We start from the raw sequence: 17,271 nt of genomic DNA on the forward strand, positions 1-17,271 counted from the left end.
CCACTGGTGCATTTGTTGATGTGGCTCTTCAGATTCTCCACAGTCGTGACTCTTTTCCTCAGACTCTTTCCTCCAGACTCACATGTCACATGTGTGAGTGTTTTCTTTACAGTCAGTGTCCTGGAGCGTCTTCAGGGACATGTCCTCCTGTGACTGTCCACAAGTTCAGGCGCAGGAGGAGGGAGTACTCAGTTACATCAAGTACATGTACTCAAGTAACTGGACTTTTATGGTATTTTCTTTACAAATATTACAATTTTCACATTATTTCATGTTTTGTTTCTCATCATTTATGTCACAACTTGAATCAAGCTTTTACGCTCAGTTACTCAAAGACTTTTTGCTCTTACTTGAGTCATTATTGGGGCCAGTACTTTTGACTTGTAGGCTACTCGAGTAACGTTCCTTTTCCTTGAGTAAATATTGTGTCCGCTCGACCACCTCTGACCACGTGATGTCCACACTAAGCTCATGGGGAAAGTGCACAAAGCTGACATGTAGAGAGCACTTTTAGAACATGAGCTGCATTACGTGTGCTCACTTTGTCTTCCTCGTATATGTTTGGATGGGATTATTTACAGAAAAGGAAATGTGTGAAATATCTTCTTTTTACAGCGAGACACCGATGTCACCGACTGAAGGAGGAGCAGCGACTTCCCCAATAAAACATCCAGGTTTTACTCAATAACATCAGGGTCAAACTCTCCAATCAGAGTTCACTGCAGGCCCGGAGCCGAGGCAGATCTACCACGCTGAGGCGGAGTCACCGGGATAGGGCGCCCTCTGCTGGTACAGGCGGATCCACCACCGTATTATACATGTGATCTTTTACAGCTGTGTTGTTCGGGTCAGGGTCTGTTCTTTGCTCTGACGGTGAGGCGTCTGTCTGGTCTGTGGGAGAAGCTGAAATGCGTTCACAAACGTTTCAAATACTTTCTAACAAACGCGAGACGCTGCGTGATCTGAGGCTCCCCTCGGTTCTCGGGGCCGTGATGTGTCCGCCTTGATCCAAACGGTGCCTTTATGAAGTTCAAATTCATATCAGTGTCCATTGATTCATTAAGTCCAGTTCAGTAGTTCCATAAAAAGGCTGAAATCACACACAGTGAAGCGGCCGACGACCTGTGGGACTCAGGAGCGGCTCCCCCTTTATAGAGCACCACCACAGCACCTCCTAGTGGTGACACATGGTGACACAGCTGCTGTAACAATACTGGACATTCAACAACTCTTTTCAACATAATGATGTTAATCCACTTCAGTTCTGCACAAAACCACTAAAATATCCAAATATTTATATACATTGACTTCCATTAGAAAGTCACTTGTTCATGGCTCTGCCGTCGCACTATAAAATCCTTCATCTTGATCATTCGTGGTTTCTTCTGTTCGGAGGAGGTCACATTTACTACTGAACACTTCATTCATCAAGCGACTGATGTGAAAATGCCAACGTGGGTTTGGGGAATACTGGATTGATGAAGCAAACACACGGGCACTCACCCAGACCAGCTCAGATGTGCTCCATCGTTTAGGACACAGGCCCCGCCCACTGCTCCTATTGGTCAGCGTCTGTCAGGGTCTGAGTGAGAGACAGGTGAATCTAACCAATCACAAAGTCGTCCCAGCCAATGAGCGAGGAACATGCTTCTCTTTGGTCCTCATGGCGGGGAGCTGACGATGCTGTCATGGTCCTGGCGCTCATTAGAAAGAGGACTGAGGACATGGATTCTTCTGTTTGTTTAAAGAGGACACATGATTCATAAGAGTGACTGTAAACACCAGGAGTACCTCTGCTGTCCTTTGTCACTACAGCAGCTCTAGAGTCTGCTGGGAAATAACGCTGTGCTTGATGGAAAAACATGTATAATAATTCCATGTAAAGAAAGTAAACTCTGGTTATGATGAAGCAGCAAAAGCCAGACCTCATCCATGACCGTGAGCGACATCATAATGACCACGCCCACTTTTGCTCAATGTTTCACAATCTGAAGCTGCTCAAGTGTGGAATGTGTTTTGGAGAGAATGTTGCTGTCTTTAATATGTAATAATAAATATGTACTCGTGTCCATTTGAAGCAGCCTAAAACATGTACAGTAGGGGTAATCCTCCAGCGAGTTACTCCTGACCCTGCCTTCTGCTGCTTTATATGATCATGCTAACATGGGTTTTAGAAAAAGATGAGCAAAAAGAAGCATTTAGTGGGAGGAAAGATGAAGGAAACGAGTGGTTTTCCTCGTACCACAGTCAGAACAATAACACATCCAGAAAAAGTCTGTATTTTAAAGTCTGCTTTGATTTCCACCACAGACGGATCAGTTAAAGCCTGAACCACTGAGCGCTGTTGTAATGACCCTCTGCCACTAGATGTCACTGTGGAGAGACTGTTTCAAGCTGTGATTCGAAGCACAAATGGCTTCAGCTGCTTCAGTGTTTCATAAAGCCCGACTCTGGATGTGACTCTGAAGCTCCTCCACAATGCTGAGCTCACTCTGCTCCACCGTCACTTCTTTGGACTCACGTTTGTGTCGTCCTTTCAGACTTCAGTCAGACAAAGCTCATCCAAAACTACGACTCACATCACGTTTTTGTCGAGGGATAAAATCCATTCAAATGACCCGGGACTAAAAACATGTGAACTTCCTGTGATGAAGTTTGTACGAGCCTCATGTTGAAATGTTCTGCCAAAGGAACAGCTCCAGGTCTTTGTCCCTGTGATTCAAGAAAATATATATATATGCAAGGTTGACTGAGCCAGTTTTAGATTGAGATTGAATTGACGTGACATTTTAGTCTAGACTAGCATTAAGATGTGGAGTAAAAGAAAATGATGTTGTTAAATAACTAAGACTAAATGAAAATGTCATCATGAACACCGGCCAAAGTCTGATTTGAACATTTCTGCTTTAAACAGGCCAATGTCTAAAGATAAAAACAACAGACACTGCTGTCCAAATGGTAGACTTTCATTTTGTCATGTGATTATTATAAGTCTATTTTTGCTTCTAGTTTGAATGACAGATCCTGAAACATCTGGATTGGTTCTATAGGCGTCTCCCAGTCACGTGACTAGAAATGCAAGCGCGCGACATTTTGAAGGGAAGCAAAAATGGCCAATGCAACAGAAAACGATCGCGATTCCACACAATTATGCAGCGTTTTTTCACCTCCATCTGTTACGACTCACTTACAAGGAAATGCAGCACTTGGATCTGCAAACAAACTGTCATGGTTGGATATTACAGACCCAGACACGCTTCAGCCCAGTTATTTACTGAACAACATCCCTTCACTCGAGTTTGCCCATATTTACATAGTACATAGTTTCTTGATTGATTTTCCGTCTTCATACACAGGAAAATCATTAAAAGCATAAAAAAGCCTTTCTGCAGACAGATGTTTTGAGTCAGGATGGGTATCGAAAACATCTGTATGGCGACCAAGAAGAGGATATTGTCAGGGGTAAGGTAAGTTACTGACACTTCGCTAAACCAGCAGGCTAATAATGCTGTAAAACACACTGAATTGAACACCAGCTTGTTGTATAGATCGCTCTTTCACAGATTAACGAACAGTAAATCTCACACTGACAGTAAATCCTTCGATGCTACAGCAGTTTTCAATAATTTGATGAGATATCCGATTGAAAAGTACAACGGGACCCCATTAAAAGAGGAAAGACATGAGAAATTCTGATTTGCATCCAACTGTGCAACAAGTTTCAGGCATTTCAGCGGTTTTGAAATGTAGATTTAAATGAAACGTGGGTGTGAGTTCATCTGGAGGTCATTAGCGTGTGTCCCGTCCAGATGGAGGAACTGAGTTGGCGTGACGTCATGCAGAAGGCACCTATAAGTGGCTCCGGAGTATAAGGCCCTGTCCCAACACTCGCACTTCCACCCTCGCGCCCCTCATATGCGCGTTCCCGATGGTGGGTGCGAGTGCGTAGGGTGTCCCAGTCCTCCAGAGGGGTCTTTGGGCCCGCCCCCTTCGCGCCGAAGCATATTGCCCATAATTCTTTGCGGTGCAGACCAAAGAGACAGAAGAATTGCGCCGAAGGAACAAACCTCAGCACCGTTGACAAACCTCTCACACCAGCATGTTCTTCAATCTCTCATTTGCAAAGTCGTTCCTCTAAATGTGGCTCCAGCTTTTAGCCCGGGATCAGCTTTGTTTAGTTTTCTAAAAGTAACCTCTGCTTCTCGCTCACTCCTAACTTTCTTTCTGCTGCTCCATTAGCCTGCAGTGCCCTCTAGTGGCAAAATTATATATTTGAATTTAAAAAAAAAATCCACATATTAGTCGCTCCGGAGAATAAACTATGAAAAAAAGTGCGACTTATAGTCCGGAAAATACGGTATTTCTGACAGAAATACTGTATGAGGAACATTTTGTTGCAAGTTAAACATGTATAATTGTCCAAATTGCACTGCATTTTCAACGACCAAATTAAGATGGTGGATTGAGCCAGGTTTAAATGTATGGTTTTATTTAGTGACACATCAGGCCTTGTCTACACACAGCAGGGTGTTTATAAATCCACCCTGCGTCTAGAAAGAAAACTTAAGTCCACACAGCCCTGCTTTAACCTCATAAGCCCCGCCTTAACCCAGTGCATTTTCTACAGGTTTTTTTGTCATTTATTTATCCAGGATAAAACTCATTGTGATTAAAAATGTCTTTTTCAAGAGTGTCCTTTACCCAAATCTAAATCAGCACTTCCATTGTATTGACTCCTCTGTCAGAGCACGAACTCCGTTCATTAAGCGGAGAACGAGGGAAAATGTTCTCCGCCTGAACAATCGATAAAACCAACACAGTTTTTCTAAATGCAAAGACAGATTTAGTGGCAGAGGTGACCTTCAGCCACGTAAAACAGCACTAAGTAACGTGTTTACCCTGTTTATGGGATGACTGGAGGGTCTTTCATCGCCCCCTGGTGTCTCTGGACAGAAAACCATGTCTGCAACTTGACTGCCACCGGTCCGGAGAAAGCAATACACACTAATGGAATCACGAGGAAGAAGCTAACAGGCTAACGGGCAAAGCTAACTGCGGGCTAACGTCACTTTAAACAGTATTTACAGCCAAGTTTGAGTGAAAAAAAATATTTCCATTGTATAATTGGATGCACAGTAACCCTCTCTCCCTTCGCCTTTCCTGTCAGCGTAGTATTTACTCTCCAAAATAATAAAAATGGTAACTTGCTACTACACCTGCAGTTGCGCTTATGGCCTCTAGGGGGAAGAGTTACTTAGTACTTCTTTAATTCTCCACTAGATGGAGACAATTTAGTCTGGTCCAAGTTAAAGCCCTGTTTGTCTGTCAGACGTGGGGTACCCGAGCCCGCGGCCGGTCCCTGAGCAGCAGAGGTCGTTCAGTGAAGACGTCCTGAGGGGAATCATCCGAAACGTCCCGAGGAACGACCTCAACCGGCCGCTCAACCAACTGCTGCACCTGCTGGGACTCACACTGGGCGTCCACCGCCAGAGGTAGGAGCGCACTGGGACCAGAGCCGGGGGTCAAGAGGTCAACTGGTTTTAGATGTAGCTGATGATGATCCAGCCTCTAAAATGAGCTGTCCTGACCTCCGTGTAGGAGTAGCAGTGCGCACTAGTCCAGTAGAAGTAACACAACTGCTTTTTGATCATGTGTGGTTGTTTCTGCGTTGGGCAGCCTGACAGTTAGTTCCTGAAGCAGGGTTTAGCATGAGCAGCTACTTTGTGCTAATCCAATGCCCTCTGATCTGACTCTGCTCTGATCACATGTAGTGTGTCCTCAGCCTCAGTTGCTTTTATGTTTCGATGTTTCAGGAGCATATACAGAGACCTCCTGTTCCTGTGTCTCGTGGCTCTGGGCCGAGAGAACATCGACATCGGTCAGTCCACACCTGAACACCGTCGACCCAGTGTTTCAACGGCATTACAACCAATCTTTGGACATGTTAAACATCCTACTTTTGTCTTCCTTCTCAGTCGATGTTTGTGACATTACTTTGTAGTAAAAATATCATGTTTAGTTGCTCATAAGTACAAGTACGAGTATTGCAGGTGCAGAGAGATGTATTTCAAAGATTGGGCTGTAACAAATAACGCAGCTAAATCCTGATGAACTGCTAATACATTGGTCTCCATTGAAGGTGAGACGCTGCCGGTGAATTTCCCAAATAGTTCTGTAGAGAATCAGCACAATGATTAAACATGTTGTTATTTTGTTTCCAGGTGAAAGTTTCTGTGTTGCCAGATAGAACCAAAAGTGTGACTTATTCTCTGTTGTTTGTGACGCTGTTTCTCTCCCGCTCAGACGCGTTCGACTGTGAGTACAGACTGGCTGTTATAAATGATCTCGTGTTTTATTCACTCAGTCATGTCTGTATATTTATTTATTTATTTATTTCAGTCATGTTAGTTACATGTTTTCACATTTCAACAACTATACATGATTTTTTTTATATTTTTTTTTATATACATGATTGAAAAGGAGCACGATGAAGACAACGCTTATGCTAATGCCCCTTTCTTCAGATACAAAAGGTAGACAAAAAAAAAAAAAAACATAAATGGTCTGATTCGCAGGTATTATACTTTAAGCCATAAGCTAGAATAAACAACACAGGTACTACTGTTTTTAAAGTTAAAATCTAATATTCACAGCAGTGTGTAAGAGTTGATATTTGTTGATTTGAGCTGTTTTTTAAATCGGTGCACTGTGGAGGAGTTCTTTAAATTCAAGGGCAGGGCGTTCCACAGTTTGACTCCGCTTCTGGGTTGTTCTGGCAAAAGGGAGAGTAAAGTGAAGTTTTCTACCACTGGATGCATCGGCGTTGAATACAAACATCAATTGTACAGATTGAGGCAATCGAAAAAATCTGTAATTTAATGAGATCTTGTAATTTTAATAGTTTTGATTTCATAAACAGTTGATTTGTATGTTCTCTACTATGCGTTTTATTTATTATTCTTACAGCTTTTTTTTGTATTTTTATCAGCGGTTGAATTGTAGTTTATGTGTTTCCCCAAACGTCTGAGCAATAAAGTAAGTGAGGAAGTATTAAAGTGCAGTATAAGACCCTTAAAGATTCATGATTTAAAAAATATTTGACTTTGTGAAGAACAGCAATGTTTCTACATAATTTATTTCTAATACTGTGGACATGAGATTTCCAATTAAATTTTTCATCCAGTGTCACACCCAAAAACTTAAGTTCAGATACTCTTTCAATATTTCTTCCATTTAAAGACAGATGGATATTCACGTATATTATAGTCTGGCTGTTTTATTCACTCAGTCATGTCTGTATATTATAGTCTGGCTGTTTTATTCACTCAGTCATGTCTGTATATTATAGTCTGGCTGTTTTATTCACTCAGTCATGTCTGTATATTATAGTCTGGCTGTTTTATTCACTCAGTCATGTCTGTATATTAGAGTCTGGCTGTTTTATTCACTGACTCATGTCTGTATATTAGAGTCAGGCTGTTTTATTCACTCAGTCATGTCTGTATATTAGAGTCTGGCTGTTTTATTCACTGACTCATGTCTGTATATTATAGTCTGGCTGTTTTATTCACTGAGTCATGTCTGTATATTAGAGTTAGGCTGTTTTATTCACTCAGTCATGTCTGTATATTATAGTCTGGCTGTTTTATTCACTCAGTCATGTCTGTATATTAGAGTCTGGCTGTTTTATTCACTCAGTCATGTCTGTATATTATAGTCTGGCTGTTTTATTCACTCAGTCATGTCTGTATATTAGAGTCTGGCTGTTTTATTCACTCAGTCATGTCTGTATATTAGAGTCTGGCTGTTTAGCTGGGGAACAGCTCCCTCTGGCGGTGGTCTCTGGAGGAGCAGCTGGTTCATGTCCGGTTTGCGGGCGGCGGTGTTGTCACAGTTCGGGAGGATCTGAAGAGCAGAAAAGCAGAATAACGCGCTCGGATCCAGAGGTGAGGCCTGAAACTCTTTACACTCCGTTTGTGAACATGCTTCACCACTTCTGGCTCCATTTGGCTCCATTTTCAATCAAGTGTTGACGGGTTTAGTCCTGGTTTGTTTTAGAACTGCGTGGCAGTGAAAGTGAAAGTAAATGGAGAAACTTTAAGAGAGTATTAAGTAAATAAGCGGTAAGTCTTTGTGTTGGGAAATGTTTTCTACACTAGGCCCTAATGCAGCGCTGATGACCAGCCTCTCCTAAAAGAAGCAGTAACAGTTACATGTCTTAAAGTTAAAGTATTTATGTCCGTGGTTCACAGCAGTGACTCTAAAGCCGCAGTGAAGTTTATGAATAATAAAGCCATAAACATTAAGGGCTGGTCTTTGGCGTTTGACCTGGTTTAGTCCAGGTTTTTGATCTGGGGCATTTCCTCCAGCAGAATCACCGCGCGCCGCTGCAGCCTCTTCAAACCACGGTGATTAAAGCTGCAAAGCGGAGCGGCTGCAGATCCACAACAGCGGATACACGCCCCTCTCATTACAGAGGCTGAAAGTGACGGCCCGCGCTGCTTATGCGGCGAGTTACGTATGCGCAAGGGCGGACTGGCCATATGTCCATTCTGGAAGAGCACAGAAGGGCCACTGGCTCGAGGGCCACAGGTCCCGCCTCAACCGAGCTTTACCCAAATCTAAAAGCTAAAAAGAAAAGCATCAAAATAGCGAGAAAAAGAGGATGAAAAGTCAACAAAAACATGAGGGAAAACACGGGGGAAAAACTATAAAGATGTGAGAAAAACACAACAAAAAATGATGGAAAAAATGATTAATAAACAACAAAAATGCGGCGATTATTGTAGGTCTTAGCTTTCAAATGAGGCGTTGCATTGTTGATCTCCAGTCGAGAAGCTTTTAGATTTGGGTAAAGCCCAGTATAAAAAAACATGAATCTAAAAGGAATTCCTTGGAGTATGGTGCACCACAAGGTTAAATTTTGGGGCCATTATTATTTATTATTTATATTAATGATTTTGCTTCTGTTTCTACGACCACCTTTCCCGTTCTTTTTGCTGATGATACCGATCAAAAAAAATAATAATAAAAAGCCGAACTGGGGAAAATGTACTCGTTATTGTTAAGGCGGGGGGTAAGAGGTTAAAATATGTATTTGTGGAAGTGTCACAATTACGCTAATTTCAGTCCCAGTCCGCCCCTGCACATGCGCCGATACGCATGGCGTTCATGAAATTGAAATATATGCATAAGTTTGCATATAGTTTGCAGTTACTTTGAAATAAACTAAAGGAGGATAGAACAAATTTGGGTCCATTACTAGGAAAAAAACAATATAGTGCCTTAAGTAGCCTTTGTGTGGACAGGGAAGTAAATATGACAAATGAAAAAGAGTGGAGTCAAATCACCTCTCATCAAACTTGTACTTTTGCATTTTGAGTGAGGGGCGGTGCAAATACTGCTCGCCCAGGACGCCAAACAGGCCAGAACTTTAGTCCAGGTTTGAGAACAACAGCACAATTGTTCATAAAAAAGCATCAACACAATGAACTCAATCATTTTCAAATCAGGAGTGACAATATGTTTGAAAGAGGATGTTTGGACGGTAAAGGTGAGGCATGAAACTCTGTGAACTCCGTCTGTAAAGATATTTGAACACGGTTGGTGAGGTCAAAGGGCAAAGAGCTCCTCAAACAGGATCAAAAGTGGGAGGAGTTTTGGTGTTTGTGGGACGTGGAGGGACAGACCTGAGGAAGTTAAACAAACACACTTTAACATGTGGTCAGGTCAGCAGGAGACTATAGATGGACAGACTGACATCAGATCAACACATATACGACCACATCCTTCAAACCAGACATAGGAGACAAAGACTTCTGTTTATTTGAATGATATTTGTCCAAAAACTAAAGAGATCGTTTGTTTTTGTCCTAATTTGGTTCTGCAAAGCCCCGGTCACTCCTGATCCAGGATGAGTCAAAGTAAGCAGCAGCGGCCTCCAGGGGGCAGCACTGATCCACCGTGAGTGTTTTTATATAAAGAACTTTTCACTTTGTTTCTGTTTGATAATGTTTTTAAACCTGTTCTCCAGGTCTGTGTCCATGAAGAGCAACTGGTCAAAAGATCAACCTTTAGACTTCAGGAAACGACTAAGAACAGGCTCACAGTAAGACTCTATCTATCTATCTATCTATCTATCTATCTATCTATCTATCTATCTATCTATCTATCTATCTATCTATCTATCTATCTATCTATCTATCTATCTATCTATCTATCTATCTATCTATCTATCTATCTTCAGTGCATGTGTTACATGTGAGTCTTGTGACATAAACAATAATGATTATAACTAGAAATGCAATGGCTGCGCCATTGCGATTGACTGCGGAATTGCGGGAAGCGAATGCAGAAATTGCATAAACTGTTCAAATTGCATAAATTGCTTAATTTGCATAATCTATTTTGCATAAACTGGTAAAATGCATAAAATGTCATGTTGCATAAACTGTATAAAGTGGTAAAATGCATGAATGGGTTAATTTGCATAAATTGTTAATATTGCATAAACTTTTAAATTCCATAAACTGGTCAAACTGTTGAAATGGCCTCAGTGCTTGATTGGCAGAAGCTGAACAAATGGCTGAAAGTCCTGGAGTTTCCCCATTGGCTGGATTCCCCACATACACACCAATGCAAAAATGTTAAACTCTAGTATAAAAAAACTGGAAAACTGCAGAAGGACAATTTTTTCTCAAAACCCACAAGTTGCATAAGCTGAACATGCATAAAGTGCAGAAATTGCAGAAAATGCAGAAAAAAGTGCAGAAAAGCATGGATTTGCGGCAGCCCCATTATAAGTCAATGGGAAAAATCTCCGACATTTTGGCCGATTGCGGAAAAACCGTAAGTTGCAGAAGTCCCAAAAGTAATAGCACCCTTCTCCTCAACATGCGGAACGTTTTGATGCGTAACTTGCATAAATTGCACAAAGCGTGAAGGTGCTGAAAGCTCTAGAAAATCGGGAAAAAGATGGAAGAGGAATAATAATAAAGAACATGAAAACCAATAATTGACTGCGGAAGAATTCCGCAGTCAATCAACTAGAAATGCAATGGCTGCGCCATTGTGATTGACTGCGGAATTGCGGAAAGCGAATGCAGAAATTGCATAAACTGTTCAAATTGCTTAATTTGCTAAATCTAATTTGCATAAACTGGTAAAATGCATAAAATGTCATGTTGCATAAACTGTATAAACTGCATAAAGTGGTAAAATGCATGAATGGGTTAATTTGCATAAATTATGTAAATTGCATAAACTCTTTAAAATTCATAAGTCCTAAATGGCATAAACTCTTAAGTTGCATAAACGGTATAAAATGCTTAAAGTGGTTAATTTGCATAAATTGTTAATATTGCATAAACTTTTATATTCCATAAACTGGTCAAACTGTTGAAAGTGCTTGATTGGCAGAAGCTGCACAAATGGCTGAAAGGCCTGGAGTCTCCCCATTGGCTGGATTCCCCCATACACACCAATGCAAAAATTTCAAACTCTCGTATAAAAAAACTGGAAATCTGCAGAAGGCCAATTTTTTCTCAAAACCCACAAGTTGCAGAAGCTGAACATGCATAAAGTGCAGAAATTGCATAAAATGCAGAAAAAAGTGCAGAAAAGCATGGATTTGCGGCAGCCCCATTATAAGTCAATGGGAAAAATCTCCGACATTTTGGCCGATTGCGGAAAAAACGTAAATTGCAGAAGTCCCAAAAGTAATAGCACCCTTCTCCTCAACATGCGGAACGTTTTGATGCATAACTTGCATAAATTGCACAAAGCATGAAGGTGCTGAAAGCTCTAGAAAATCGGGAAAAAGATGGAAGAGGAATAACTAGAAATGCAATGGCTGCGCCATTGCGATTGACTGCGGAAATGCGGGAAGCGAATGCAGAAATTGCATAAACTGTTCAAATTGCATAAATTGCTTAATTTGCATAATCTAATTTGCATAAACTGGTAAAATGCATAAAATGTCATGTTGCATAAACTGTATAAAGTGGTAAAATGCATGAATGGGTGCATTTGCATAAATTATGTAAATTGCATAAAGTCTTTAAAATTCATAAATCCTAAATGGCATAAACTCTTAAGTTGCATAAACGGTTTAAAATGCATAAAGTGATTAATTTGCATAAATTGTTAATATTGCATAAACTTTTTAGATTCCATAAACTGGTCAAACTGTTGAAATGGCCTCAGTGCTTGATTGGCAGAAGCTGCACAAATGGCTGAAAGTCCTGGAGTTTCCCCATTGGCTGATTTCCCCATACACACCAATGCAAAAATTTCAAACTCTCGTATAAAAAAACTGGAAAACTGCAGAAGGCCAATTTTTTCTCAAAACTCACAAGTTGCAGAAGCTGAACATGCACAAAGTGCAGAAATTGCATAAAATGCAGAAAAAGGTGCAGAAAAGCATGGATTTGCGGCAGCCCCATTATAAGTCAATGGGAAAAATCTCCGACATTTTGGCCGATTGCGGAAAAAACGTAAGTTGCAGAAGTCCCAAAAGTAATAGCACCCTTCTCCTCAACATGCGGAACATTTTGATGCATAACTTGCATAAATTGCACAAAGCATGAAGGTGCTGAAAGCTGGAGAAAATCGGGAAAAAGATGGAAGAGGAATAATAACTAGAAATGCAATGGCTGCGCCATTGCGATTGACTGCGGAATTGCGGGAAGCGAATGCAGAAATTGCATAAACTGATCAAATTGCATAAATTGCTTAATTTGCATAAACTGGTAAAATGCATAAATGTCATGTTGCATGAACTGTATAAACTGCATAAAGTGGTAAAATGCATGAATGGGTTAATTTGCATAAATTATGTAAATTGAATAAACTCTTTAAAATGCATAAATCCTAAATGGCATAAACTCTTAAGTTGCATAAACGCTTTAAAATGCATAAACTGGTTAAATCCCATAAAGTGGTTAATTTGCATAAATTATTAATGTTGCATAAACTTTTATATTCCATAAACTGGTCAAACTGTTGAAATGACCTCAGTGCTTGATTGGCAGAAGCTGCACAAATGGCTGAAAGGCCTGGAGTTTCCCCATTGGCTGGATTCCCCCCATACACACCAATGCAAAAATTTCAAACTCTTGGATAAAAAAACTGGAAAACTGCAGAAGGCCAATTTTTTCTCAAAACCCACAAGTTGCATAAGCTGAACATGCATAAAGTGCAGAAATTGCAGAAAATGCAGAAAAAAGTGCAGAAAAGCATGGATTTGCGGCAGCCCCATTATAAGTCAATGGGAAAAATCTCCGACATTTTGGCCGATTGCGGAAAAACCGTAAGTTGCAGAAGTCCCAAAAGTAATAGCACCCTTCTCCTCAACATGCGGAACGTTTTGATGCATAACTTGCATAAATTGCACAAAGCATGAAGGTGCTGAAAGCTCTAGAAAATCGGGAAAAAGATGGAAGAGGAATAATAATAAAGAACATGAAAACCAATAATTGACTGCGGAAGAATTCCGCAGTCAATCAATAAAGAACATGAAAACCAATAATTGACTGCGGAAGAATTCCGCAGTCAATCAATAATAAAGAACATGAAAACCAATAATTGACTGCGGAAGAATTCCGCAGTCAATCAATAAAGAACATGAAAACCAATAATTGACTCAATCAATAATGCCATTTGTAACAATTGAACAGAATCATGATAAATATGATAAAAGAGTGATCCTTTGAGGACCCGTTAAGAGGCCGAACCAAGAGGCCGTTTGGACGGATACAAACCACATGTGTCTTTAAGGCTCTGGTCCACATTTGTTTGGACCTGTTTCCTCTGGACAGTCATACACAGAGTTCCTGTTTGGTTCTGTGTGAAGCTGTGACTGTGCTGCTGTTTTCCAGGTCAGGAGGCAGTGGTCTGTCTTTGAAAAGTGATTGGTCAAAACATGAACCTCTGAACTTTGAGGAGCCAGGACCAGACTCAGGGTAAGACCTTCAGTCTCTCTGTATTTAGAGACAAATGTATTAGTATGAACTGATCTCACCTGAAACACAGCAATAAAGAACATTACATAAATCAATAAGTTCTAATGCTGAAATATAGTGGGAATAAAAAGTGAGTACACTGTTTGGAATTTCTCACATTTTTGCCTAAATTGCTCATAAAATGTGGTTTGATCTTCACTAAAATCACAAGAATGATTAAACAGTGTCTGCTTAAACTAACATCACCCAAACATTTACATTTTATCATGTTTTTTTTTGGCCATGACATGTAAACATTCACAGGACAGGGAGGAATAAGTGAGTACACCCCCTGGCTAAGGATGATCTAAAAGCTAATTAGACAAGTTAGTGCAGACTTTTAGAGTCAGGTTTGAGCCAACCTGAGGTCCAGTCACTGAGGTGTGGCTTCAAGCCGCCCTTATCACTGAAAACACTCACTAGTTAAGAATTGTCTCTTGTTGAGAAGCTTTGTGTGATGTGCACCATGCCTCGCTCAGAAGAGAATGATTGATTTGTATGAAGGTGGAAAAGGTTTCAGAACCATCTCTAAAAGTCATAAATGTTCATAAATCCACAGTTAGAAAAATAAACTATAAATAGACACAGTTCAGAACTGTTGTTTCCTTTTTCCTCACACTGTATGAAACAAATATTCACAGAGTTAATGAGAACCAGATGTTGTGGCGGGCGCAGTCCGTGGTACACGCGTGATCTTACAGTTGGCGTAGGTTTACATCGCGCTGCCTTGTCGGCTTTCTTAGAATCCACGTCAAATTGAAAACAAAAGCGAAATGACCTTGAAAAGTCTGTTTGAGCGTAGGTTACGCACGGGCTGACTTTGATACAGTAGATCAACACGCTCACCCCTAACACCAAAACTACAACAGTTTTCCATAAATAAACCACACATGCCTCAAGTTTTAAGGAGACGTTTCCATCAGCATCAGTGGTCGTTGTAATAAGCCTCATGTTTCCTTTGTACATTGTTGCTTCTTATCGACAACAGCTCAGAAAGTGCATTTCACAAACTTTTTTTTTTTTTCCCCAATTCAGCCGCTCCAAGAATCCTGCAGCTGTAGCTCAAATGTTCCAACACGCTACAGTTTTCTTGTAACTGCTGCATAACTCTGCAACTCCTCCGCAGCCGATGTGACAGTTTCTGATCAATTAAATCCTGCACATTTGGTAACTTTGTGCATTCGAACAGTGTCTAACGCGAGGCTGTGCCTCTCTGTCCCGCCCGCTCAGCTTGGATCTGCTGCAGTGGAGGGACACTTTTATTTCTTTCATCTGTATTAAACAGTGTGCACTGCATATGTTATTAAGCCTTTACAGGACAACCCCCCTCACAACCCACCGCCTTCAGCAGTAGTGGTCTGGGGAAAGCATGGGGAGGGGGCGGCGCCACAACATCGCAATGCGAGTCAAATTTATTTATAAAGCACAGTTACAAAACAGTCATCACTGCCCCAAAGTGCTGTACAGGTACAGAGTGCAAAGTACAAAAAAAAGAAAACCTGAATAAACAACAATAAGAAAACATGATAAGAAAAGTGCAAAAAATAAACTGTAAAAAAATGAAAAAATGCTCTGCTCATCTTGTGTTAAAATCCTGTGCAAAGAGAAGCAATCAATCAATCAATCAAAGTTTATTTGTATAGCACCTTACAACAACACAAGGAAGACCAAAGTGCTTCACAGACAGATAAAACAATATTAAAAAATCAATCAATCAAATAAGTGCGGTCTAAGTCTTAAAAGCTAGTTTGAAGAGATGTGTCTTCAATCTAGACTTAAAGAGGGACAGCTCTGTGAGAACACGCAGACTGAGGGGCAGCTGTTCCACAGTTTTGGCGCTACAACCCTGAAAGAACGATCGCCCCACTGTTTGTACCGGGACCTGGGCACGTCCAGAACCATTTGATTGGCAGACCGGAGAGCTCTGCTGGGGCGATGTTTAACAGAGTTTTGAAACTCTCAACTGAAGTAGCGTCTAATGTTTAGAGGGAGGGAGTTCCACAGTTTCTGCAACTGCAAAAGCTCCTTTACTTTTTAAACACTGTCCGAGGATCGCAGCGCTCTGACAGGGGCGTGCAAAGACAACAGTTCAGATAAATTATGTGGCGCCAGTCCATGGATGGATTTAAAAACAAGCTTTAACATTTTGAAGTCAATTCTAAAAGCAACTGGTAACCAGTGAAGGGAAGACAGGGCTGATGTGTTCATGGCGTTTGGTCCTGTGAGCAGGCGCGCACCTGCGTTTTCATGGAATTATAATTATTCTTTTTATTTTTTGTTTGCATTTAGAACATAATACTTCCATTTAGAACCAAGTTTACAGTGCAGAGCTTTTTTTTCCCGCAACCCTTGAACACCTCGCCTCCGGTGACTGCTTTGCTTCACCAGACTAAAATCACAAGTTATATTTAGTCTGGGGACCAATGCATTTTCTGGTAGAGAGGTGTGGTTTACGATCGTCCATAACCGTTTATTGGGCTGAATGTTTATCATATGTGTCTGCATTCGCCACAGCCAATCGTATCATCGTATCAGATCACGTATGACGTTCCCGCTGTAAACTTTGGAGCTAAACTGTTTAGAACACGGCCTGAAGCTTGATCGAAAGATGGCGTCACGTCTGCTGCTGTCATGTTGGATCAAATAAACTTTAATGTTTTTTTACCCCTAAACAAACTACAAGCTTCCGCATATCGAATAGCTCGTCATCGTCTTGCCGTCCCTCCTCGTTCTGTGATTGGTCCCAAATCCATGCGAAGATTTGGGCCGTGGTCCCCAGACTGTGAAGTTCAAAATGATTCGAGCGCACACAGCAGTCTGGTGTTAGCCAGGCTTGTAGATGTTGAATTATTAAACAAATGATCATTTCATGAGGAGCTGCATCAGAGCAGGTTGGTCAGATGTTTGTCAGTTTAGGATTTTTTTCTAGACTTCTGTCACATTGCTAAACTCTGCCTGTGTTAGCCGCTAACTGTCGCGGCTTCTGCTGCTTCGAACATTTTGTCATTTCTGCAGGTGTTTGTGTTTACTTGTGTGGCAGTGTGCCTGCAGGCGGGCACTGCACCTTGTAGTTTGGACGGTGATGGCTGTGTGCGCCGGCCGTCACCTGATAAATAGTGCTTCCATTTTATTATTTGACCTCTGACCTCCTGTACGCCCAGTCTCCCGTGTTGTGGTTGCTGCTCTTCGTCGCCCCATTTCAGGTAGTATCCATATTGTGGCTAAATTAAATAACAAAAGTTGGTAGTGAGTATAGTCTCGGTTAATGTTT

General features: G+C 41.1%; 1 protein-coding gene across 1 annotated transcript in view; it reads left to right on the plus strand.

The window, feature by feature from the left end:
* LOC306962383 (NACHT, LRR and PYD domains-containing protein 3-like) overlaps positions 1–17,271 on the plus strand; it is a gene marked incomplete at its 3' end in the record, with an annotated part of 158,941 nt that overhangs the window by 22,144 nt on the left and 119,526 nt on the right. Inside the window, exon 4 of the mRNA XM_079555503.1 lies at positions 10,034–10,108. Coding sequence (XP_079411629.1) covers positions 10,034–10,108 — 75 coding nt within the window. The remainder of the gene's footprint in view (positions 1–10,033; positions 10,109–17,271) is intronic.

Source organism: Gobius niger (assembly GCF_951799975.1).
Source record: "Gobius niger genome assembly, chromosome: 4".
Classification (NCBI taxonomy): Eukaryota; Metazoa; Chordata; class Actinopteri; order Gobiiformes; family Gobiidae; genus Gobius; species Gobius niger.